At 37.1% G+C, this 27,894-nt stretch overlaps 1 protein-coding gene across 9 annotated transcripts in view; it reads right to left on the minus strand.

Moving 5' to 3' along the window:
• Nucleotides 1-27,894, minus strand: part of UTRN (utrophin) — a 497,326-nt gene that overhangs the window by 340,969 nt on the left and 128,463 nt on the right. For all 9 annotated transcript variants that reach the window (XM_025997956.2, XM_072719084.1, XM_025997957.2 and 6 more), the window contains 11 exons: nucleotides 27,406-27,566; nucleotides 22,776-22,979; nucleotides 21,680-21,861; nucleotides 20,816-20,966; nucleotides 19,479-19,598; nucleotides 17,380-17,481; nucleotides 13,820-13,927; nucleotides 13,358-13,537; nucleotides 12,326-12,495; nucleotides 8,282-8,405; nucleotides 5,090-5,177 (listed from right to left, as the gene is read on the minus strand). In XM_025997956.2, the coding sequence (XP_025853741.2) occupies nucleotides 5,090-5,177; nucleotides 8,282-8,405; nucleotides 12,326-12,495; nucleotides 13,358-13,537; nucleotides 13,820-13,927; nucleotides 17,380-17,481; nucleotides 19,479-19,598; nucleotides 20,816-20,966; nucleotides 21,680-21,861; nucleotides 22,776-22,979; nucleotides 27,406-27,566 (1,590 nt within the window). The remainder of the gene's footprint in view (nucleotides 1-5,089; nucleotides 5,178-8,281; nucleotides 8,406-12,325; nucleotides 12,496-13,357; nucleotides 13,538-13,819; nucleotides 13,928-17,379; nucleotides 17,482-19,478; nucleotides 19,599-20,815; nucleotides 20,967-21,679; nucleotides 21,862-22,775; nucleotides 22,980-27,405; nucleotides 27,567-27,894) is intronic.

A 27,894-nucleotide genomic window follows, 5' to 3' on the forward strand; every position in this document is an offset into this window, starting at 1 on the left:
CATTCTCTGGCTGAGATGGGAGAGGGGGAGCTTGAAATAGCAATTCAGGAGTAGTACTGCCATCACAAAAGGCACATCAGTGGGGCTGCAACCATGGCTTCTTATATAGAGTATGAGCATTGTATCACTTTGCTAGCTTCTAGACAGAAGCAAGGAAATATAATGAATTATGTAGACTTGTCTGAAGTTCTGAGGTAAGATGGTAAACCTTCTATCATCACAAAAAAAGACAGTTGGCTAAACAATTAAGGAGCTCAAAAGATTCTTTGGTGACCAAACCACAATGTCATAAGAATTGCAAAATGGATGGCAAGAACTAGTGCATGGAGCAACCTGTTGAGTGTAGGAGCACCTAGCCAGCAGCCAGGCCCAAGAGGTATCAGCAAGCCTATTGGGCATGCCACACATTGACCAGCAAATACCAAAATATCAACACAGTGGTAAAACGATCTACTTCAGAAACACATCAGGGGAAAAAAAATGCCATTATGTTTATTACTGAAATCTTACAATTTTGTCTCATATATTTGAACGGTAAAAAATGGTCGGAGAAATAATAGTTATATGTAATAATAAGTTTTATCACAGTCCTTCCCTTAATATGAAATACACCAAATCACTGAAAATAACTATGAAAAAGTATGGAAAATCTACAAAGGAATCTTTATCTCCTTAGGAGGGCATGCATGTTGAAAGAATGGGCTTACCATCTTTATTATTTGAGTAGGAGGGGAAAAAAGAATGGTGCTTTGTAAATAGATGCGATTGAAATCAGGGTAATAAGAGCTCTAAGGAATAAAATGGCATGTAAAACAAAAGGTCACTTATGATCCACAGCCGATGCAATTTTTAAAATACTACAACACACTGTATCCACTGAAAATTAGAAATGCAAACATGACACGACATAATCTGAATATACCACCCATGTCAGTTGCTGAGGTTCACTGGCCAGCATCATACAGGTTATAGAATATTAGGCCCAAGCAAATCGTTCACACCATGTCCAAGTTCATTTATCTCTATTAATAGGGTCATAAACAAAACAATTCACCATTTTCCTAACAACCCAACTGAACAATGGTGATCCAGGCTCTGCTTCTGTCAGGTCATTTCTATTCTAAGGGGGCAAAGGTATAACATCAGCCACTTTACATTCATGTCAGGGTAATTTGTGCTAAACAATAAAGAAGGATTAAACTGCTAAAATCTGGGGCCACCTGAGGGCTCAGTGGTTGAGCGTCTGCCTTTAGCTCAGGGTGTGATCCTGGGGTCCTGGGATCAAGTCCTGCATCAGGCTCCTTGCTGGGAGCCTGCTTCTCCCTCTGCCTATGTCTCTGCCTCTCTTTCTGTGTTTCTCATGAATAAATAAATAAAATCTTTTAAAAAAATGAAAATAAACTGGTAAAATTTTGAGATGGAAAATTATCACCACTCATCTAGAAAACAAGGAAGAGGTAGTTAGTTATTCACTGATAATACATCACAATTCATTCATTTTGCCTCTTCAAACCAATTCTCAAAATTTAAATCTTCCTTCCTCTAAGCTTAAGATATTGTAAGTTGGATAGACATCAAGCAATAAGTAAAGCATAATTTTCACATCAAGCAAGGAAAACTATATATTGTCTTTTAAAATAATGGTTTTGCTCCCAGAGATCCTGAGTTATAAATTTTCTATTTCTACAGAATATTCAACTCTTAAATGACTAATCAAAAGCCCAAATCGATAGACTGTCATCTTATTACTAAAAGGAATAAAATATAACATACTCCTGCCACTTACTCTCACCTAACTATATTTTTCAATCTATCACTATTAGAATCTAGGGAAATTTGGGGCAGCCCGGGTGGCTCAGCGGTTTAGCACCGCCTTCAGCCCAGGGCCTGATCCTGGACCTGGGATCAAGTCCCACATCAGGCTCCCCACATGGAGCCTGCTTCGCCCTCTGCCTATGTCTCTGCCTCTGCCTCTCTCTCTCTCTCTCTCTCTCTCTCTCTCTCCCTCCCTCTCTCTCTCTCTTTCTGTGTCTTAGGAATAAATAAAATCTTTAAAAAAAAAAAAAAAGAATCTAGGGAAATTTAAAAAAACATAGGACCACTATCAAATTCCATAGGCTAGTCATAGTAAACATCAATTCATAAAGCCATATTATCCAAATGCCTAACTACTCTACTTTATTAGCTCACATCTCTAGGAAAAAGATAAGGCTGAACCAAGAAAACTGAATAAAACAGCCACAAAGGATAAATGAAACAGAAAATTTCATTGTTTAAAACGTTCCTATGTTTTACAAGATACCACAAAGCAATTCAAATGCACTTGGCAGAAAAGTCCCATCAAATTTCAGTGTGGTATGACTTTTGATGAACTAGTTTGAGGAAATCAGTGACATGATTATTGGAACATTTGTTTTACCAAAGGACTGAGTCACTTATCTACATCCTGACCCAGGCAGGCTCTGGCCAAATTACACTCTTTTAAAAACACCCTCTATGCTAACTATCTGTGTTCTAGGATTTATTTCAAATTGCTTGGGGAAAATGGCCAAGATGAGGGGAGCAGCAAGAAGGACCCAATTGTGCTTTCATTTCTGTTCAACAGTTCTGGTTTATAAGAGCAGTAGGATTAAGAGCACTAAAACCATATGGAGAAAAATAATATACAATACTATAAAATTAGAATAATAGATAAAATGGGAAGACACTGGGGAAGATTTTTAAAATTCATTTTTATTCTCTAACACACAGACACTCTTCAAAAAGCAAGACATTAAACCCAGAACATAAACACCCTATTAAGATCAATACCCCATTGCCATTCCCACCTCATTTTAAATATGTCTTTTAAAATAAATTAAATTAGGGAGTGCCAGAGTGGTTCAGTCAGTTAAGCAGCTGGCACCCCCCCCCCTTTTTTTTTAAGATCTCATCTATTCATGAGAGACACAAGAAAGAGAGGCAGAGACATAGGCAGAGAGAGAAGCAGGCTCCCCATGGGGAGCCCAATGTGGGACTTGATCTCAGGACTCCGGGATCATGCCCTGAGCCAAAGGCAGACGCTCAACCACTGAGCCACCCAGATGCCCTGCAGCTGGCTCTTCATTTCAGCTCAGGTCATGGTCTTTGGGTCCTAGGATCAAGCCCCCTCTCCCCCACAATCTGGCTGTGTGCTCAGCAGGGAGTCTGTTTCAGGATTGTCTCGTTCCCTCTACCTCTCCTTCTCCCTTCTCTCTCTCTAAAATAATTAAGTTAATCTTTAAAAAAATAAGTACATAAATAAAAATTAGGATCCTCTAATGAATGCATTTCCAGTCCTACCAATGTTCCAAAAACATGCAAAATACAAAGGGTTTCCCATGAAATTAAACAAGTCTGCATTACATCACAAAATTCATTCCTTTACAAAACCATCAATGACATATCCTCTGACACTGCACTTGATATTTTACAAGGAACATTTTCACATGAACTTAGTTTCCAGAGTATATATTTTAGGGGATGCCTCTTCACAATAAGAACACAGGCAACAAAAGCTGTACTCTGCTAGTGAAAACCCACTTTATTTATTTAAAATTTAAAAAAAAAAAGAAAGAAATTAAGCTATACTAACATCTATGAATTGACACTGGTATTTTTGCATAATTTCCAAATAAATGGACATATATTAGACACACACATATTTTCGTGTATAAGTGTATGTGTGTCCATAGTTTGTATGTGTATATAATTAATTTACATTTTTTTAAATGCAGAGGCAAAAATAATCTAAAGTTTTTAAAAACGTAATTTTGAGGAGGGGTGACTGAGCCATCAGAGACACCAGGGAACTTCCTGGACAGATAGAAATTTTCCATATATTGCTATATGCATACAGGCTGTCAAAACAGCACATTTAGGTTTCATGTATTTCAATGTAAATAAATTTTACTTTTTATTTTTTAAAGATTTAATTATTCATTTGAAAGAGAGAGAGAGAGAGAGAGAGCTCACAAGTAAGAGTGGGGAAGCAGAGAAAAAGGGTCAAGCAGACTCCCTGTTGAGGGCAGAGCCCAATGCAGGGTTCAATTCCACAACCCTGAAATCATGACCTGAGCTGAAATCAAGCATCTGATGCTTAACTGACTGAGCCACACAGGTGGCCTATAAATTTTATTTTAGAAAACTATAAACAACAATAATAATAATAACCAGGAAGTGGGAAATGAGTGGAAGTATAGATAATTCAAGAATGGCAGGATATCATTAATTACTGAAGCTGGGTAATTGGTACAAAGAGGTTCATTACACTATTCTGTTTGTGCCGAATGAAAAGTTAAAAAAAAAAAAAAAAGACTGAAAATCACTACACTGAAAATTCTTGTCAAACTAATATTCTGCCTTGGGTGTACATGGCTTTTGTCAAAGAATATTGCAGCAGTCTTCCAAAGCATTTACCATCACTGGAATAAGGAATAGGACTTACAAGAAAGGTCTTTCAGAGCTAGACCAAAGAAAGTTTCATATGTAAAGCTGATAGAAAAAATATTTATCTTTATACAACCCTGAGTAACTGAGGGCTAATGGTAAAGAAAAAAAAAAAGTCCTTAAATACAGGTAAAAATTTCAAATACAAGTAACAACTTCATCAAGTAAAGATACCTGCACTAAATTAATATACTAATTTGAAAGTGATAAAAATTAAACAACCTTAATGAATTCACTTCAATACAACTTCATTTCCCAAATATTGCCAAAGTAAAATTTTCTGTTGCCACCCCTCTCCAAAAAAAAAAAATCCTAATATATAATCCCAAAGGAAGAGATTTTAAAATCTTCCACAACAGTGAATTTCAACTATTCAGCTAAGCTATCAGAGTTTTAGGTTGTCTGACTCTATAAAGCAGAACAACTTCCCTTTTATTTGTTTTATAAAAACTTCAGCATAGGATTTCATTTGAAAAAAACTGTTACCTAAAAAAAATTTTGAAAACCACTTGTCTAAAAAAAGAGGTTACAGTGTTAAATGTGTAATTTGTCAAACTGTAAATATTATTCAATGCTACCATCTAAAAAACATTTTTTTTAAAAAAAAGATCAAGGGTCTCACCTTTCCCCATTTGCTCCAAAAGGACTTGTCCAGTTTGGTTTAATTCATCCAGTCTGGGGCTTCTTTCTGTCTGTTCTTTTTCTAATCCCTGAAAATAAAATCCCAACATAAGAATACTGCAAACTTTCTTCTCAATGAATGCAATGTTCACGCTATTCTAAGTTTCGTGGTTCATGCCTTCCTGCATTCCCTTTCAGTGTTATAGTCAAGGTTGACACAGGAGAAATACTACAAGACAAAACTATGCAATTCCAGGCTGCCTTACAAAATTTCAAAGCTGATTAAATTTCAAAAGGCAAATTTAAACAAATAACACAAAACTTTGGTGACTTAAAAAAAAAAACTTTGATTACTTTTATAAGAAAAAAATTGTACAGTTATAGTTCCTATCAAGAGGGAACAATTAAAATTAGTGTTTTAGATCCAGGATATCTATTTACATACATAACCTCAATGTTTATGCCACACAATAAAAATAACAGTTTAAGGCAAATTAACTGAATATTCTATAACAGAGATCACTGGACAAAAATTAACATGAAAAATAGAAATATTTTGAGCCTATTATTTGTTGATATTATATTAAGTTTAGGATCTACTGCAGACTTCAACCACAATCATAATTCTTATATAATTTCTAAACTATGACAATCTGCTTTAGGACCCAAACTAAAGCATTTTGTTCCTTATGTTTGAAGAATGGTACTTAATACTTATGTCTCTATAGTTTGATATTCTCAATGTCCCTATATCTCAAAGACAGAGAAGACAAAATCTTTCCAGAACTAGTAAGAAAGGGTTGAACAAAATCACACACACACACGTATGCATGAACAGTCAATATCTGATATTTCTCCCATTCCTCAATCCACAACTGATAAAATTAACTACTCAACTAGTGCCCATAAGAGCACAATCAAAACTTCTAGGCATATTATTTCAACCAGACAACCCAGAGAAGAATCCTTCTAACTTCTGTACATAAAAGCACTAGCAAATAAACAATCCTACTTTGAGCTGCACAGCTTTAATGTGACTAATTCACAAAGATTAAGAAATAACAAGAGATTCAAAGAAACACCACTTGTTTTTGTTAAACCAAGTATCAATGCAAAAAGTCACCAACAAACTGAAGAATTATGACCTGTTTTATACAAATTGATTTTTTGCTACTTTCTGTGGTGATAGATTGAACTGTGGATTCTCCACCCAGGTGAGGCAGCAGTTGGAATAAGGCAGTCCTTCATTAAAACACAATTAAGCTGATCTTTCCCCAATTTGCAAGAAAAAATAGAGATTAAAGTGATAGTTAATTCTCTTCATGTTACATTTTGCCAACTCTTTTGGCATCCATCTATCACTACTTGTCTAAAACAACAAAATAAATGAACTTACAAATATTAAAGGAAAACGTGTGAACTGCCAATCATGCCTTCCAGTAACAAACACAGTGGTTATTTTCATCCCCTCCAATATTATAGTAACAATCTAGGAGTAAAATTGTTTGTAGATAGGATGGAATTTAACTTATTAATATTTTTTGGATAAAGATCACTATAACTTCCAAATCCTCTGCTTTGAGAATAGGGTTGTTAAATGCTCATTATTATCATCTATTGGTTTTCAGCACTGTAAGAAGCATATGAAATGATGCACCACAGCTGTCCTTTCTGACCCTCCTTACTCCCTACTCAGAGGGCTCAGATAATGGTGGTTCCAGGCTAACAACCTCCCACATCCCCCTTTCCACAGCCATCATTCATTCCTTCCTTCCATCAGCCAACAACTTTGCTGAGTGCCGAAAATAGGGGGTTCGACGGGAAATTATCCTCACTTCTAAGCACTCACAGGCAGGCATAGAAACAAATAATGACATAAATGCAATAAGGGCTTTCACCAGGGTATGGTCAAAGCAACATGGAAGTCCAAAGATGAATCACTTAACTCTTCCTAATGAGGCTGAAAGAGGTTTATTGGAGTAGAGGGCTTTTCAACCACACAGCACAAAGGCTTAATAAGGGTCATTCTGAGCATGGAAAACAGCACGTGCTGAAGGTAGAGGATGAGAAAAGAGCAGGATTCAGGAGGGCTGTAAGCTCAGGGCGCATGTCAGGGACATTTCGATTCTGTCCCCATGGCAGTGGAAAGCCATTAGTTGCAACCACAGGAGCCACCTGATCAGATTTATATTTACAATGCAATGATAAGATAGAAGTCAGTCTGAACTTCTCACCTAAACATATGTCAACCAGAGTCTGACTCCAAACCGCCTCTCCAACCTTAACTCTCTACTACTTTTACACATACACCTAGCGCTAAACAGAACAACAACAACAAAAACTATCACAACATACTTGTTCACCTTCATGCCTCTGCTGAGGGGCACCCCTGCCTGCTGTGCCTTCCCATCTAGCTCCAAGCAAGTCCCTTCTGATTCTAGCATGATGCTACCTCCCCCTCTGGACTTCACCAGTGAACAGAGACAACTGCCATCTTGGCCTCCTCTCAACCACTTTCTGGCTTAGATCACTGATATTTATCTACATCTTGTTTTGGAAATGTTCTCCAAACTCTTCACAAACTCCATCATCAACGTAAACCAGATGGACTACAGTCGTGCTCTAGGTGTCGAAACACTTTATGAAATGATGCACACACACTTAATGAACACCAAAGACATAAGTCACTACAATCTCCTGTCACAATTTACAATAACACACGTGAGGTTCAAAGTTGTAGAGTTAAGATCTCAGACATTTTAACAGTATTTATTTTTTGAATGTGTCTCTTCTCTAAAGAAAACATATCAAAGGGATTTTGAGAATTGAAATAATTTGTTATATTCAGAGAGCAAAATATCTTCAGCATACACAAAGTCATAAATTATTAGGGACTAGATTAAGGTAGATCTAATCAATGTAAAAAAAAAGTATTTAGAAGTGTTAGAAGTGTTCCTTCCTGTACATCTCAGAGGTTAAGAAAAAAGAGGCAAAAAAATTATTCCCTCCACACAAGGATCTGAATGCCAGCCAGCTTGACTTATTCAAAATTTACTACAGTGTTCTAACAGCTACCTTCTGGCTACATTTATTTTACAGGAAGCCTCTGGATCCCATCACACCTTCATGTCAACAGCAAATCAAACCCGATGAAATATTTTATTCACTAGGATATTTTTGTTTTATGTTTTACCTTCAACTTCTTTTTCATTTCTGAAGTCTCTTGCATCTTCTTATACCCTTTTATCTCTGCAGCCTGAATGGCAGTCTTTGATTTCAAAATGCAGTTCAACAGCTCTGCACTTACAGCATCAAACCTGATTTAAGATTCAAATGTTACTATTTGTCATTCCTAACCTTCTATTGTTTCACTGGGCTCAAGATAGAGAGTAAGCAAAATACCCACCAGGCACGTGTTCTAAATATTCCTCAAAAAAAGGCAACACAGACATAGAGTAACCACACAAAATAAAATCACAAAATTACAATTAAAAGTTTGATAAGAGGAATCGTATTGTAATGTTAACAAATAGTTTTTTAAATACTTAAATAATTTTTAAACTTTGTAAGAAATCACTTGTATTTTAACAAATAGTTTTTTAAATACTTATATAATTTTTAAACTTTGTAAGAAATCACTTGTATTTTTATAAACTGTAGAAAAGGAAAAAGATTTGATTAGAAAATAACAGAAAAACAGCAGGTACAGATAGTCTTAAAGTTAATGCCTTCTTTACTTTAACATAGTAATTGAGTCCAGCATATGCCAGGCACTGGACTGGACTTTCTTTTTCAAGATTTTATTTATTTATTTGAGAGGGGAAGAGATAATGAGAGCAAGCAACAGAGAGCAAGAGCACAACAGTAGTGTGAGGGAGAAGCAGCAGACTCCCTGCTGAGCAGGGAGCCTGATATAGAGCTCCGATTCCAGGACCCTGGGATCATGGATCATGCCTTAAGCTGAAGGCAGACACTCAACCACTGAGCCACCCAGGTGCCCCTGGACCAGGCTCTTGAAACAAAGGTGAATCAGACACAATCCCAGCCCTTATGGAGCTTCTGATCTAGTAGGAGCAATGGAAAGTACCAAGCAATCACAAGAGGTGCTAATTCCAGGAATTCATAGTAATGGCTCCTAATTCAGTCAGGAAGGGATGGCCTCATGGAGCACAACAGCAGCATTATGCACAGGACTTTTCCTTGCAAAGGGAGAACAAAGAAAAGGAGGACCACTCTCTGCACACAGCAAGTGGCTAGGCATGGCTGGAATCCCGAGTACCCAGCAGGGAAGGACAACTGCCCATGTGGCAGAGAGCCACACCAGCCAGTTCCTGGAAGGCCCTGCAAGACTGATTAAGGAGTCTGGGCACAATCGAAGGGCAACAGAGAGGCAGTGAAGGCTTAAAAGCACAGGACTGGCATGATTGTATTTATCTTCTAGTGTTCACTGAGCCGAAAGAATAAAGAGAGGCTAGAACAGCAAATAATAGGCTGTGGTAGTACCAGCAGCCAGAACTGAAACATGACGACAGGAAGGAAAAAGCATGGACAAACCCAAGAAGGCCCTTGGAAACCAGTGAGGAGGGGCAAGAGAGAAACACTCACAGGTTGTCGGCCACATGCCCGGCCCTTTGCTAAGGGCTTTGCGTGTATTATTAACTCAAGTAATCCTCTCAACAACCCTGAGATGCCTTTACTATTATTATCCCTTTAAATGCAAAAAAAAAAAAAAAAAAACTGAGCTCATGGAGGTTTGAAATGACTGCCCTGGACCACGAAGCTATAGATGGTGGAGCTTGGGTTCAAACCAGGCAATCCATCCTTCTCACCAGTATACTCGCCAAAGGCCTTCTCAAAACAACTTCTGGGTAATTTTAGGTACTTTAAGGTAAGCACAGGTTGTCTGATTCTTTTTGGGATACAGCTTAACGTGTTTCTAGTGAATTATGAATATTTGGCTTTTACAGAGCAGGAATGGTCATATTAACAGAGATCTCAATTATATGAAAGAGTTGTCCCTCTGGACCTTGAGCTGGTAAAAAAAAAAAAAAAAAAAGCCACCAGCAGCACCAAGAGAAGGGGAAATAAACTGCCATTTCTGAAACATGTATTAGAAACTATACTAAGCTGGCATCTGCTCTGACAGCCCATTTTAAGACCAGCCAATAGCTGTTCCTACAGCAGACTGAAACTATTAAAGGGTCTGGAAGACATCTAATACCCAGCATGGTTAAGGATACTCTACACTGTAGGCCAACATAAATGGAAACATGAAAACCCCTTCCGTACTGATGAGGCACCTACTGAAGAGGGCCCAAAAGCAGAACTAGTATACATGGGTAGATGTGGAGGGGGTGGACTTTGGCTGCCCATAAAACTAACCTTTCTAATAATGAGATCTCACTGCCTTTTATCATAATGAACTGCATATACACTAGCTCCTATTTGCCCAGGAATTAACTGAAGGAAGTTCTGCATCAAACAAGTCATGGAATGGAAGACTGGTACTCACAGCTGGTTGCCCAACCAACATACACTCCCTTCCCCACACTTCTCTCTGCTGTCCAGTCCTCCAGAACACAATTACAGAGGCCAAAAAGGCCAGCCAGCGAGTCTCAACCTCCCATGCATCCAAAGGGCTGGGCAAGTGACTGAATCCTGGCCAGTGAGACCACGGGGGAAGTTAGCCCATGTCTTCCAGACAGAGTCTTTCTCTCTGATTTAAAAAAGGAGAGAGAGAGAGGGAGAAGGAGAGGGGGAGAGAGAGAGACGGAGAGGGAGAGGGAGAGGGAGAGGGAGAGGGAGAGGGAGGGAGGGAGAGGGAAGAAAAAAGACAAGGGAAAACTGCCCTTCCTACACATATTTCAGGTTATACAAAGATGTTATACCCAGTGCTCCAGCAGGATCTGGGACCATGAGAGGACAAGCCTGATGGTAAAAGCCAAAGGACCTGGAAAGGTAGGGTGGCAGGAGGCCAAACCCCACCATCCCATCAAAATGCCCTGTCTCCAGATTTATTGTAATGTGACTTGATGACCTCACTGTTTAGGTCACTTTTGGTACAGCATTCTGTTTCTTGCAGCAGAACACACTCTCTACAACACGATCGTGTTTAAGGTATTAGAGTTATGCCCCCACCCCCAAGTCTTTTACAACCTTCCCTGCTTCTGAATGCATGGAGTCAACACTGGAGGGACACACCACCAGATCTACCTGGCAGAAAATAAACACTCAGATAAAAGACCTATGGCAATCTGAACATCAGCAGCATCTTCTTCCTGGGCGGCCTTGGCTCCAAAAGCAAAGGCCCCGCTGCCGGCGCTTGCACCTTGGAGGTACTCTGGGGGTGCAGGGAGATGCTGGTGGGAGACCGAAACACAGCCTTATGATCAAAATGAAAATCATCCAGTAAAATTGGAATCCCACTTCGCCTAACAAAAGCTACATTGGGGAAATCATATCATTTTTATTCGGGCCCAAAATAATTGCCCATTTAGCCAAGCACTGGGATTCTCCCATAAAAGGGAGAGAATAGAAGGGCTGATGTACGGCGCCGCTGCTATAGCGCATGTGAGGTACATTACCGGGCTGTCACACAGCACAGCTCAACAGAGTAGCTGCCATTAGGAAATGTTCAATTTCCATCAGCTGTGATTAGTCCTTTTCTAAAGAGCCTGAGTTTCCTCTGAATCAATAAGACACAAAAAAGACATTTTATGTCAAAGATGGATCTTTAAGCCAAACATAAAGAATGTGTTAGTGAATCTGACAAAAGAATTAACAAAGGAAGAAAGAAAATGTGGGTAAGTATGAGGAGGAGGGAGACTACTAATGCATTAAGTATTTTGAATGGCAAGAAGAGGTGCAGAGAATAAGGAGCTCTGTCTAAAGCAAAACAGACAAGATTCTCACAGTAAAGAAAGAATAAATGAGGAATCATGGACAGTCCCATCCTCCCAAGGTAGACAATGCAAAGGAAGAAGGAAGGGTTCTGTCACACAGAACCCAATATGTGTTCCAGATTGAACACAGGATAAATAAAATCACCTGAGACCATGTAGATGCCTAGCCAGAGTGGAGGAGAACACTCAAAAGACTCAGGGGTTTGTTACGGGTTGAATTTCCATAACAATTACATCTAAAAAAAATTACATCTAAGACCGCATATGATTAGTGATCAGTGCAAAAGACATCATGTGCAGTACAATGTTTAGAAAATTCCTCTATCTGTTCTCACTTTTTCTTAGCTTCAATATCCACAGGAATCTGTCTCTTCTTTGGGGGAGGAGGAGGAGGCAGTTCTTGCTTAGACCTTTTTGTAGTTACTTGTTCTCTTACGCGAACAGTCTCCAGAAGATCCTTCTGAGGAATTTGGGACATCCCCAGCTTTGCCACAGCCTGAGTCACCTGAAGTATATAAATCAGCCAGATGTTTTAAGGTTTTGTCACAGCTTTATTGAGATATAATTCACATGCCATGTCATTCTCCCTTTGAAAATACACAGTTCAGTAGTTATCATTTTTTTCAGAGTTGTGCAACCATCCATACATTCTCACCACAGAACAGTTTTATCATTTCCTCAAAAGAAACTCCATACCTATTAATAGTCCACCACTCCATCCACTCTCCCCCACCAGGCTCTGGTGACTTCTAATCTACTTACTATCTCTACAGATATGCCTACTTGGGACATTTTGTATAGAAAGAGTTATAGTGCTTTTAATCTTGTGCATGGCTTCTTGTGGTTAATGTAACATTTTCCAGATTCATTCACATTGTAACATGTGTCAGTACTTCATGCTTTTTAACTGCCAAATAATATTCCATTGCATGAATATACCATATTTGTATATCCATCCATCTATCTATGGGACATTTGGGCAGCTTCACTTTTGCACTATTATAAATGATACTGCTATGAACCTCCAAGTACAAACCAAAGTTGTACTTTCAATCAATTCACTAATATATTTTTTAAATTAATATGATTATTTATGATTTAAAGGATTCATGTCTAAGTGTCATCAGTTTATTAAGAGTTAAATTATTGGATATTAAGGAGTGTGTTGAAGATCTATTAAAATTTACTGCAGAAAAGTAAAGATTTTTTATATGTCAATTTTTCAATACTATGGTAAGAGAGGTGCAAGAAACCTTCTCTTTACTTTGCAGTTTACTTACTATTCTTTTATTTCATAAAAACTAAAACTAACCTGAATACTTAATTTCTACTTCATGGTACAACATACAATCCAAAGCAAAAAGTACCTGGTTAGAGGAATCTTCTAGTCTCTGAACCAAAGAATCCCATCTCTGAGTTAGTTCCTCTGAGTCACTGTTGATCTTCTTAGATGCCTTGGGATTATCAACTAATTGACCCACATCCTGGCCAATCTCACTTAGCTGATCCAATGCCTGACGTTTCATTTCCATGTCTTCCTTCAAAATCTAGGATTTCAAATATTTATTAGATGATTCCCTCTTAAAAGGACTCTATATTCCTGCTCCTCAGTCAGGAAATGTAAACATACATTTTATAGTAAAATATATTGGCCATGGAGTTCACTAACACTAAAACAGAAGAGTCCCGGTTCTAGATCATTACTGGGCAGAATTCTAGTGTTGGGTAATGGGTCATAATCTGTATTCACTAAACTGCATTAACTAATGATATAACACATTAGAATATCACAGACTGTCAAGACAGATGCTGACACTGACACCACTTACAGCCAATCGTCGGATGCTGACACTTAGTTCCTTTTGGTCTTTGAAGTTGCTCGTCTGGACTTTATTTAAAGCCTCTTCTTTTTCAGTTAGCCAAGCTTTCAACAAGCACTACAAGTAATAACAAAAGTTAGAAAGAAATATATTTGGAGAATCATTGGTAATTCAATTCAATCAAGTCCCCAAATCTCTAACTTTTATGCCAGTTGAGGCCTCACTCTTTTTTTTTTTTCGGTCCAAATGAAATTAATTTTTTTTGTCCTTCAGATATATGATTTTCTTAAGCATTCCTTAGTCCTCCATATGTTTATTTTTTGTTTATTTTTTTAATAAATTAATTTTTTATTGGTGTTCAATTTACCAACATACAGAATAACACCCAGTGCTCATCCCGTCAAGTGCCCCCCTCAGTGTGAGGCCTCACTCTTACCTAGGGTAGGAAGGACTTAAAATAACCAAGGTCGAGGCATGAATGGCCTAGAAATACATCTTTCTTGAATATATTATTCTTCTCAGATTTGCAACAGATCATCCTGACACTAGCCCCAGACCTGGGTAATTAAACCTTATTCTCAGGGAGGTAGGTGGATCTAAAAAGCTAAATTCAACAACTGTCCAAATCTCCAAAAGAATCACAACATAACTCTCTAGAGGCAGAAGGAAGCTTGGAAATCGTCCTGTCCCAGACCCTCATTTTAGGGAGTACAGAGAGATAAGCCATTATATATCCAAGATCACTTGGCTAGTTAATGAGAGAATCAGATCAAAGACTCACATCCCAAAGCCAATGGTTTTTCCATAGCATCATTCAGGAAAACCACACTAATGTTCCAGGTTCAGCAGCAATTGTGATGAGAAGATAAAGTTTAAGGATAGTCCAAAATCAACATAAAGATATTTAAACCTCACTGATCAACATGCAGAAGATGTTTAACAATGCACAAAGATAAACATGAAAGAGGTATGGAAAACCATATGGCTACTTAGGATAATTCTTCCCAAAATATAATATCTGCTGCAACAGCTCTTTTCTATATAGTTGGAGGGAAAAATCTTGGGTCTGTGTTAGCAGTGGAATCAATTCTTTCTCCAGCTGTTTTATTTATCATTTTATTTAACCACTATTCCTTTCCTGTATATTATGCCAAAAAAATGAAGATTAAGAAATTAAATAGCAAATACAGATCCTGTCCTCAATAGAGTGAAGCTGATAAAATATGTACAGAAATAACTGTGGCAAAAGAAAGTACAAATATCGCAAAACATGTATATAATAGCTTATTTTGTATTTATAATATATAAAAATATGTATTATATAATATAAAATATAGTATTATATAATGGTGTCTGTATTATATTTTAATCTGGTAATTAAATACATACAAACACACACACACACACACACACACACATACACATACACACACACATTAAATGTTACGGCAATTCTAAAAAAGATGAGATGACTTCCAGTTTCAGTATAGTGGGGGAGAGAGAGGTAGTTTACAGATGACTTCATGTTCCTTGAGGAGGAAGAGAACTCAAAAATAAAATTTAAAATTAAAAAACTGGTAAAAAGACATTCCATAGCAGATATCACACCTTAAAAGCAGAGAGGCTATAAAACAAATGAAATATACTCTTTCAAAAACACGAGAACCAAACAATACCACAAACCACAAGGAATCTGTGATGTGCTGTGCACTGGGAATAGAACAGTGAAAAAAAGAAACAGCACTAATTTCGTAACATTGACAATCAAGGAATGGGTCACAAAGTGGGAATTCAGGGTTTGAACTTAGGTACATGGAAGGAAGGAGGGAAAATTAAAGTTGGAAAAGTAGGTTGGAATCTTTAATGGGATATCCTGCGTGCCACACTTAAAATCAGTCTATCTTGCATAAGGTTGGAACTAATTCTCAGAGCCCATTTCTATTTTTTCTTAAGATTTTATTTATTTATCCATGAGAGACACAGAGAGAGACAGAGGCAGAGATACAGGCAGAGGAAGAAGCAGGCTCCATGCAGGGAGCCCAATGTGGGTCTTGATACCAGGACCCCAGGATCATGCCCTGGGCCAAAGGCAGACGTGCCTAACCACTGAGCCACCCGGGCATCCCCCAGAGCCCATTTCTAACTAACTTAAAGCCTCTGCAACCAAGTGAAAGATAGTCCTTGAAAGACTTTTTTAGTTCAGATTCCATTTTCTTTGGTCTCCTTCCATGCAAAAGCAAATTATCTCTGTATTAAGTGCCAATGTTGGCTCCAACTCTGCATCTTTTTTTTTTTCCAATTCTACATCTAAACAAGCTTCTTCCATCCCTAACACTAGAAAGCCATTCAAAGGTTAGTTTTAAATCTAAAGTAATACAAATGGCTAAAATACTAGTCAATCCCTAGTTTTAAAATATTTGAATTGAAAAATTCAAAGTATTTTCAAATTTAAAATTATTTTCCTTGGTAGAAGAATAACACAATGGTTTTCTCTAGCAATCAATGTCTCCCATTGTCATTACTGAAGGAAAATTTAATTATTCTCTATGACTCTTTGAATAAAAGGGTCCAAGTAAATGTAAACATTTATGAAGTGAAATGTAAATATTTCAGAAGTTAGAATAAGATTCATCAAAGGATCCTTAATAAGAAAATTCTGGCCAAAGGTTGGGGGCAGGAGGTAGTGATTAACAATTTATACTGGGACAAATTTTGCAACCTACTCTTTAAGATGTTCTCTCTGCCACCATATTTAGTAAACCACAAAACATCATACACTTGTTTTTATCCCTTGAAAAGAATATAGTTGCTTTTTGTGGATAGAAATGAAATGCATTTAAAAGAATCTAAATGGACACTGAAATGTGGGAATAAAGTATCTGCTTATTTTCTAAAACCACAAATGTTTGACATTTTGGGAGAAAAGTTTTGCTTATTTGTATTCTGTTTTGATTGTTGTTCTTCTGGAAGGATGGAAGATGGGCAAAGGGCCACCAATCCCACTGAAAACTTAAATTGGCAGCTTTGTGCCAAAAGTTCATTTGCTATAGTAATCCTTATTTTAAAAAAAATACAGTATTGGCCCAGTATTAAATTAATAGTGTTGCTAAATAATATTTTCTTATTAATTTCAGTAGTTACTCTGGTTAAAAATCAAGAAAAGTTGTGATTTAAAATTCACAAAGCATTGAATGGATTCATTTATGCATTATGCATTTTTTACTGAGCTAAACGTGATAGGCACTACTAGGTTGACAAGTTCAAACACAACACCCAACACAAATACAATAAAAAATCATCATCATGAAAGTAGAATGTCTAAATACATTCTAATATTCTAAATAATGAACACATCAAATTAAGTGTTACTACAATAAAGCCATTTAATATGATTTCTATAAATAAGCTACTTAGTTATAAAATGCACAGAAATCTGATTTTGAAAATAATAAACATTACTTGTATATTTTATTTTTAAAGGAAAATAAACAAGTTTATCATAATGCCATAACTAAAGAGAGGTTACTTTTCACCATCTGTCTTGCCCATTACGGATGACAGCTTCATACCTGTTCTTCTAATAATTCCTGCCACAATATATTAATTTCTTGTAGCCTACTCCAACGTTCCTCTGTCCAACGGCACACTGCTGTCCAGCGTTCACCAAGTTTCTAGGAAGGGAAGAAACCATTCTTGGTCAACAGAACCATAAAAAATAATGATCCTTAAAGAAATTCATGACATCTGTAGCTCTTTACAATAGAGTAGAAATTTATGAATATTGTTAATAAAAATTGCTTTAAAATAATACAGACAAATCCTATAAATTTATAGATGAGAAAAACTGATTTCCAATAGAATTTAACTGTTCCTTATTACATAGCAAGAAAGTGGTACAACGAGAACTCTGCTCTTTAACTTTTGACTCTCAATCCTTGCTCTTTCCGTGTCAGTAGTTTTTATATGGAAGTTGACATTTTTCCACATACCTTCAGAAGCATACTTATCTACTTTTTGTGCTTCAAATTTTTCAGGCTGTCATGATCTTTTCAAAAATTCACTGCATCAATTAACCACCTTTTACATGCCATGAAAATTTTCATATGTAACAGCAAAATTACGAAAAAAAAAATTTAACCTTATAAAAATTGTTTATAAGATTATTATTATAAAAATTTATTGTTTATAAGATTATTATATAAATTTATTTATTTATTGTTTATAAGATTATTATAAATAATAAAATTATTATATAATTTTATTTATTTATTGTTTATAAGATTATTATTATAAAAATTTATTATTATAAAAATTGTTATAAGATTTTTTTAAATGCTCGATTTGTTCTATTCATGTTATGCAAAAATCAAGAACAGAATCTTAGAGGTGTTAGCAATGCTAAATAAATAACTTTCGTTGTTTAAAAATCATTATTCATGATGACTTTCCCAACAAATTATTTTATTACCATTTTATAAATAATGATTACCATTATGTTATATTTAATTTCTGTATTATTTACATGTGCAAAAAAATTATTTAATTCATATTGTACTATTTTAATATTTAACACCAGAGTGAGCTTTGTAGAATACGAAGGGTAGCAAAGTTAGAACCAAAAGACAGGTCTCTGGTCTTGCCATAAAAATTCATTGCCTGCTTAAAGCTCAGTGGTTTCATGTGACCTTTCTGAATTTCAGTCTCCCCACTACTAAACAGGCAAGACATGAATGCCTAGCTCTCAGGTTACTGTAATAACTAAGTCCTACCACACCAAAAAGTCTCCCAACCAGTGGCCAACTCTAAATGTTACAAAAGAAAAAATTTCATATAAGATTCTAGTCTGAAAGTGACTGAAAATCATTTGGTAATCATTTCAGGTAATCCAAATACTGTTCAAATAAAATGCCAATAAATCTCTTATTAAAGGCTTAGGGATGCGGATGCCTGGGTGGCTCAGTGGTTTATCCTTTGCCTTGGGCTCAGGGCATGATCCTGGGGTTCCAGGATTGAGTCTCACATCAGGCTCCTCACAGGGAGCTTGCTTCTCCCTCTGCCTATGCCTATGTCTCTGCCTCTCTATCTCTCTGTGTCCCTCATGAATATATAAATAAAATCTTAAAAAAATAAAAAGATTTATACACTAATGACTTTGTGCAAAAAGCAGCACTTTGTTGGGGTTCCCAAAACTATTGTAAAAATAGTTTTACAAAGAATCAGGGATATTCAGTCCTACACAGCTGAAATCCTCAAACTCCAATACACCCAGAGGTGCAGATCTGCTGGCCCCACTTCCAGTGATTTAGGTCTGTGTGGAGCCCAGGAATCTACATCCTAACAAAGTCCTCAAGCAATTCTGGGCAAGAAGTCTGTCTGCAGGGCACCCGTTGAAATAAGTTCTTATCCTTCCCGATCTTGTTTCTATTTTGCATGAGGAAGGTGGTGACCACAAGCAGCCCTGCCCATCCACCCCAAAGGCAGCAAGAAAAGAAAGATACAGAGGTATTCCTGTAAACCCACAGGCTGGCAGACCCCCACTGGGAAGTACAAACTAAAGGTTAGCGTACTCCCCAAAATGACCAGTGAGACAGGAGCTGAAGAACAGAAGTGCCATCTCAAGGTTTCAGACCACAGGTCCTTGCGAACATCCCATCTCCAGGGTCCATACCTGTAACTGATCTTCCAGAACAGCAGTGGCACTCTCACCACTATTTTCATCAACAATCACCACCATGTGTGTTAGTGAATTTACCTTCACCTGTTCCGCCTCAAGATCATTTTGCAAACGCTGGATAAAAAAAAAAAATTAAGGTACATGGTAATTTCTACTCTCTTCACATTTACCTATTTAAAATCCACTCAGCTGTCAATAGTAATTAAGGACACTTAATGAGGCATCGTGTTTAAATTTCTGATCATTACCCTAAGTGTTCTACTAATGAAACAAGCCCCTGATACGTCTTTACATTTCATTATGAACCAAAGCAGGTTGAAAATGCAGTGCCATAACAGATCATAAACAGCATTCCATCACTCTTATTACAAGTTCTGACAAAAAAACAAAAAACAAAAAACAACAAAAAAAGTGGAATAATAGATGGCTTGAGTAAATATATTAGAAATTAAGATAAGTATGTAGAATTTGTAAGACAAAAAAAAAAACTTATACAGAGTCAGATTATTTAAGTGAAGCAAAATGTAAGGTGAGAGAGGTAAGGAGAATGCTACTGGAAAGTCAGAAGCTGTTCAGATTAGCTACCCAGGAAAGCAATTCAGGACATATGGACCTTCCATTCTCCCCTTTTCTGTAGGAAGAGCACAATAAACCATAAGATGTCTGTATATAGGTGATCTATTTAAATGCTATCAACAGTGTTGGCAAATGCCTCTTGAGTTGTGCTTAATCTATCTCTGAAGTTTTATCAGTTATCTAATCAGTTATCTAGATACTCCATTGAAAAATATAACTCATCAAATAATTTGCTGAGATGCTATTTCACTCTGCCTTTCCTTGACTATGAAAAGTTATCTTCTAAGTTTGTGACCAAATTAAGTTGCCTACCAAATTTCGATTTATCATCTAATGCTTGATGCCCTACTACATCACAGAATCAGATGTGCTCCTAAAGCACAGCTTTCATTAAAGGATTAGGTACAGACAAATCTAAGGGTTTGCCTCTTTCCCCACACCCTGCATTAATGTCAACAGACTAGGGTCCTTAACCACTTACAGGTCCAAAACGAAAACCCTTGAGAGCCTTATGAATGCTAAGTACTTTCATAAGAAAACTACACATACTTCTATAACATTTTACCTGCACTTTCATCCATGACTTAAGAAAGTCACACCCCCACCAACTCCACCCTATCAGACACTGAATAGAAGAGAACACTGAACAAAGTGTCCCATCTCTGCACTAATGATAGAAGCCATCAGCCCCTGAGAAGGCTAAGTGCTGCCTTTTCATATCTGATACAGTATAAAGAAATATGAGCCAGATTTACTTTATGATCTTCTAGCAGCTTTTGTAGGGATTTTAAATCATCATCCAGGGGGCAGGTTTCCATCTTCTGAATGCGTTCTTCTGTGAGTGTTAACCAGGCAGAGAGCTGTTGCAACTGCTTCTTTTGTAGTTCCATCAACACATCATGCAGCCTGTCCAGAGACAAACACACATCAGCCCCACTCCTCTTTCCCTTTGCAAAAGCAAACACATGCTCCAGGTACCAAAGAAATGGGACAGGGGAATGCAGTTTTGTCTAACCATTTGAAGTACCATTTAGTCTTTAAATAGAGAAACAAGAAAAAACTTTTACTTTCTTCCTAAATTGTGTCAATTAAATGCAGTCAAAGGATGCAAATAACAGTCCCCTCTATTCATATCAAAATCATTGTTTCTTCAATCCGGAATTCCTGCTTAATAAATAGGTGGAAATGGCAATGGAATACAGCTTGCTCCTTAATATACAATCCACGAAATAAAATGAACCACAGGGGTGGGGGGAGAGGCTGCTCTAAAAAGTGTTACAAGATGGGATTGTAGATAAATACTACACAGCCCTGTCTTCATATTGAGTACATGGTTAGCCTATTTTAATACTGGAATGAGACAACTGTCCAGATGACACGTTTTCTCCTTTTTTTGCTAATTTCTGTATTCCAACCTTTACCTTTCTCATTCGGCTAACATATCACAGGGGAAACAAAGATCACACAAAATCCAAACAATGTTACCAAAAGAGCGGAGCAGATTTTACAAGGCAAGTTCTAAAATGATCTTGTCTTCACAGACACTCAGGATTTCACTAAAGCTACAGTAGGTAAGTCAGTGGACAGCATAACGCGTCGATTTCTTTGCTTCCACTCACCGGGACTGTCTGTTCATACTATCCACCCTGAGTGCCTCCCATCTAGCATTTAGCAGGGTCATTTGTTCCTGAATTTCAAATTCCTCTTCATCTGACAGAGTTCCTTGCGTTATCAGCTGGTTTCCTGCCTGCAGGACACTGCCCACACTGCTCTGGTGCGCTGTCAGCTCCATCATAAAAGCCTAGAAAGGTACATCATTATGATTTGTGAGCTGCTCACTGAAGAAAAAAATCTTAATAAATTGTTAATGCCTAATAGCAGTGCTGCAGAAAAAAGGAGCCATGTAGAGCAGAAATAAAATCGACTTTGATCCAATTGTTTAAGCTCTGAATGTAGGAAATAAGCAGCTGGCCTGAGTAAAAAGGGGAACAGATCTAAGGGGACAGTGTGATATCTGATAATACCAGCTATTTTAAAATAAAGGTTGATTATGCTACTGATTGTGAACATGGGATTATGAAAAAATAGAATAAATAAAACACCATGTTCACCCAAGAGGAACTGCTTAAGAAATATTACCATTTTCTATTATTTTCAAATCAAAAGAGCAAATAGAACCTGTTAATATACCGACACAAAAAACTACTTAATCATAGTAAATCTCCACATATAATCAAATTTTTATACTATGATATGCATATTTCCTCAAAACAACAGGAAATTTTCATTATATAAGATTATATAGGAATACTGGATATGACATTTGCTTATTGCACAATAAATAAAAACAATCACTTTCTAGGGAGTACTCAAAATCTAAAGATTTGGTGTATTCATTAGCCATGCTGTGCTTTAACTATAAGAATATAACTATAACTTCAGAAACAAGCAGTACTAGAAACTAATTTTTGTCAGTGGCTCCACAGAATATATATAAGTCATGATAAGATTAAAATCTGAAATCTAATTCCAAGGCACAGTTAATTACCCACGCCAATTTTATAACAAAGCACTATTTAAATATCACAAGTCCTAAAATATGGCATGATCTTTCTGCAGAGAAGTCAGTAAACAACAAACATCAGGGTAGCTCCCCTGATTAAGGTACAGACACCATGGTGGATATATCCTGCTCATCAGCTACAGATTATTTACTTCATGGGTAGTAAACTGCTCTTTGACTTCTTCTACATCATCAGAAATGTCATCCTGCTCCTGGAAAGTGTCCTCGGCAGAAAGCAACCAGGTCAGCACTTCCTCCAGTGCTATCTGATAGCTGTCCAGATCCGTGTCAACTTCAGTGACAGTGCTGGGGGTTTCAGCTCCGGGACACTCATGTTCCTCCTCCGGCGCTGAGCTCTAGAAAAACCAACCCAAGAAACATCCACAAGCATCGTGAAAATGAGAAGGTGTTCAACAAAGACACACTGTATGGAGAACATTAAGGGAGGTACTACCATGACTCGGGCATTCATCCAGTTCTCAGAAGCTGGGCAAGCAATGCCATGAGCTCAGCAGGAAGCATTTATTAAGAGTGCCAGGAAGGCAAAGAGTACAAAAGTAGAATGCACTCATGGATTCTGTACTCAAGGAAATTCTAACGTAGTTGAATCACTTCTGAACAAAAATAAAATGGCTATTAGCAAAGTGATACATTCCATGGATCCAACAAGGGATGCTATTTGAGTTCACTAAGGGCTATAACAGGAAAGTTATATAGTGAGTCTGGAACATGTCAGGCTTTGAAGGATGGATATAATTTAAAGAAAAATAGAGACTGGGACTCTGCTTTGACCCCCAGTTTTACTAAATTGCATTTAGCATTGCATTTTAGACACTGAAACACAGCCACACATCCAGGTGGGTGTATGACTTTGTATTTCGAGGCCAACAGCCCTTGACTTTACTTACTGGCCTTTTTTTGAGGACCCATGCAATAAAATTATCTCAAGCTCTTTCTAAGCAAAGCAGTATTTTCTCATATACCTTAGCATCTTATAACCAAACCAACTCACTCTCTCACTCATCGGTTCCTATTCAGAACAAAACTTCTTTAAAATTTGTGTGCAGCCTGCCTCCACTTTATTACCTCTCATCCACAATTTGTACTTGTTTCAAACATGCAAAATGTATAGAGAACAATATATGAAATCCTCATGTATTTTGCACCTATGTTTTGATAACATTTTCTTTTACTCCAGTTTGGTTTTGGTCCTCATTACTCACCTGAAAAGGCTTTGGCCAATGTCACCAATAACCTTCCCATTGAAAAATTAATTTTTCTATCATCATCTTTAGAGTGACCATGTAATTAACCAACAAACAAGAACATTTTTGGTAATAATGGTGCTAGACTACCCACATAAGCCAGAACTATTCCAAGCAAACCCAGAGATCTGATCACCCTATGTTTCTTCCACATGGCTGACTACTCCCTACGGTCTTCAGGGTCTCTTTTCCCTGCATCAGTAACACCACATTGGCTTTCCTCTTGGTTAAATAGTATTTGTCAACCTCTAAGTAATACATCTCCTCAAAATTAAGTTCCAGGCTCCTTTTTCTTTTCTGTATACTTTGCCTCAGCAGTCTCCTTCATCCCCCTTGGGAGGGCACTTAATTCCTCCAGCTACAAACTAGGGAACCCGCCTTGGTTTCTCTTTCTTTCACCCCCCATATTTAATGTATAAGCAATCCCTACCTTCAAAATCTACCTCAAATCCATCCAGAACCTTCCATCTCCACAAAAACCAATGTCTGTTATCAGAGCTCAACTGCCTGCTAACCACTGTTACCCACATTCCCATCTCTGCAATCCACTTGTCACAGAAGAGCAGAAGCATCTTTGGAAAACGTAATCACATCAAAAGACTTCCCTGCTTAAAATCTTTTGTTGTTTTCCCAATGCGCTCAAGAAATAGTTTAAAATTCTTAACAGAGTTTACAAAAATACTGTGACAGCAAGAAATAGTGTGTGTGCATGTGTGTATATGTGTTATGTGTATGGGGTTGGATTTCAGGGAAGACTTCTCTGAAAAAGCCCCATTGAAATAGAAAAGACAGGAAAGCTTGCCACATAAATAGTAGGTGGAGGAACATTTCATAGACAGGAATCCACGTGAACAAAGTCTTGGGGAAGGAGAGGCAATGTCCACCATGACTACAGTGCAGTGGCCTGAGATGAACTGCAGAGGTAGTCTGGGTCTTGTAAACGAAAAGAAAAGATGAAGCCTTTAATTAGTATGAAGGTTGGAACAGAAAGAAAACATACACCAAAGACATTTTGGTGGAAGAGTCAAACAGACCTGGTAAGCCATATACAGGAGTTAAAAAAAATCAATCAGGGAGCAGACAGACAAAACACTGGATAATTAAGACACAGATGGTGCCAAAGACAGAGAAAGGAAAAATGAGGTAGGGCCTATGGAGACAAAATAACTCTGGATCATTTAGTACCAAACTTCTAGACTACAATGAGGACATCTGAGAACAAGGACAGTCAGTGACCAGCCAACAGTCACTTAGATAGGCACTAGGATCCATTAGAGGTAAGATGGAAGATGTCATTTAGCTGCAAATGTTCAGAGGGTATTAATTCAAACACGAGATGAGACCTTCAACTGAAATTTTGATCTACAGAGAAAGGCAGGAAATATTTGCTGACCACCTAATGCTCTACGGCATATGTTTGTAGGAAAAGCCAGAGAGGAAGGCTGGCTATCAGCGATCGCTGGGAAGTAGTGGGTGGCAAACTCTATCAAAGAGTAGATGATTAAAACTTGGTCACATTTTATTTTTTCAATTAACCTAATTCAGCCTCTACAGCATTAATGAAAGTATGAAAATGAAGAGCTTAATGTTCATATACTTGCTCTTAATCAAACAGCAAATGGCTTCTGCAATTCTTCTCATGTAATCCTGAGCACCAAACAGAAATGATTATTTTATCTACATATCCTAAAAGGCAAATGAAATTTCCTTCCTTTTTAAGAATGGCCTTAATTGTACAAAGTAAAATATACTATCTTTCTAACAAAAGGAACCCTGATCCCATAACGAAACGATTTTAAAACCAAAAGGCAACCTTAGAAGATTATCTGAGTCACTTAGCAGCAGGGTACATCATTAATAAAGGATAATAGCTATGCTACTCAAGACAAATGCTTCTCAGCATTTTTTTCAGTCAATTATAAAACATTGGGGCTTTTCCTCAATATCACTGGATTTTTCAAAACTACTGAAGAGTCCTGTACTTTTTTCACAAAAAAGGAAATTGAGAGACAAAAATCAAGCAACCAGCTTGAATCTGGCCCATCTCAGGACACCTGAGCGGCTCAGTGGTTGAGCATCTGCCTTTGGGCTCAAGTAGTGATCCCGGAATCTGCGATCAAGTCCTGCATCAGGCTCCCCACAGGGAGACTGCTTCTCCCCCTATGTCTCTGCCTCTCTCCCTGTGTCTCTCATGAATAAATAAAATCTTTTAAATAAAAATTAAAAAAATAATCTGCCATCTCTTGCCCTCTTTCCTTCAATAAGTTATTTTCTTTTTCTGTAAATCATGCTATTTTTTTAAATGGAGAACATAAAAGGATTGGCACCTACTACCCAAAGAATATCTGAAATAATAAGTTCTCTGAGCCTTGGAATATGAAAAATAAGTGCTATGTCAATTCAAACCAATGTCATTATATGAGAATTAACTAACGTTTTTTAAAAAAGAACTTGTTCAATGAGAATAAATGGCAATGCCAAAACAAATTTAGAAGGAAAAGTTACAATGATGATAGCTGCTGCCTATTGAGTGTCTATCAATATCACTGTTAGGTGCCTTGATTTACCTTTAAAAGTAGGTGGCTTTATCCAGATTTTTCAGCTAACGCTGTGGTTGAAAAGGTAAGTAAGCAACTCAAAACAAACAGTAACAGGAATAAATTTTGAGCTTCCAAGCCCATGCTTTCTGCCTTTCCTTTCTAAAATGTATTTCTTATCATTTTGAAATCCATATGTATCCCTTAGTTGCTAGGTTGCTACATTGTTGGACCGAATGACTTTTTTTTTTTTCCGAATGACTTTTTAAGGTCTCATTCAACTGTTAAGATTCTCTTATTATATGAATTGAGAGAAGTAGTTAGACTAAAACAGAGTAAGAAAATACAGATTGATTCAAAACACAATATTTCAGGAAGAAAAATTCATGACTTTATATCTCCTCCCAAATATATTCTGATGAATAAAACTACTAGAAGCCTTTAATCGAAAAACTAGCCTAGCAGTCAATTGTCAATTACTCCTCTTAAATGAAAGAGGAAATAAAGCTTGTATTTTGATAGTCTTTGTGAGAATAATGATAAAAATCTTTTTTTTTTTCCAGTGGCAAAAAAAAAAAAAAAAGAAAAAGGAAGATCAGCAGTTAGAACAAAACTAGGCTAATGCAGGAAAACCATCTTCTTCGGCACATGACAACAAAGATAAAATGAACAGATGATGGGAAAATTTAGGTTCTTAAGCCTATCGTGCAGCAGCATGCTCATAGTCCTGGACTCTAACTCCAGCCTTACTATGTGAAATAATGTATGTTCCTTCTCAAAATCAGTTGAACTACAGTTTTCCATTATATGCATGTGATAAATGACAGCGTGCTGATAAACAGAATTTCTTATGCCTATGTAAGCTGAGAACCCAAGATGTTCTCAGTCAAGAAGAGAATCCTCTGACAGTGTTTTTATCTAATACCTAAGAGAAAACAAATATAGTAAGTCAAACTTTTTTAATAAAAATCGACCTGTACCTGTATACTAATCTCTCCTTCTTCACATTCTTTCTTATATTTCCGTGGGAGTGTCTCTACTTCACGGATGGCATCTAGAGTGACTTGCTGAGGAAGCACCTCAAACAAAGATGTTAAATACATAATTATGGATTTCTTGTCAGGAAGTTGAACGGCAACATCTAAAAGTGGAAGGAAAGAAGAAACAGCTTAAATTAGATGTCCAAAATAAGTGAATTGCTCAATATTAGCTATAAAAGAACTACTCTCAATACCCATAAATAATACCAGCATATAATCTTTCCAATACCCGAGCTCAGTAAATTTCTATTTCAAATAATAATAAAAGGGACAAAGGTAAAGATTATTTATTTCGTTCAGTAGCCCATTTCTTAAAAATCTTCCCTAAAAGCTTCCCCAAAATGTTCAGATTAGCTACCATTTAAGATGACACAGACATCATTTATAATATGAAAATAAGTCTAGGGCAGCCTGGGTGGCTCAGCGGTT

The sequence above is a fragment of the Vulpes vulpes genome, chromosome 1 (genome assembly GCF_048418805.1).
Source record: "Vulpes vulpes isolate BD-2025 chromosome 1, VulVul3, whole genome shotgun sequence".
Classification (NCBI taxonomy): Eukaryota; Metazoa; Chordata; class Mammalia; order Carnivora; family Canidae; genus Vulpes; species Vulpes vulpes.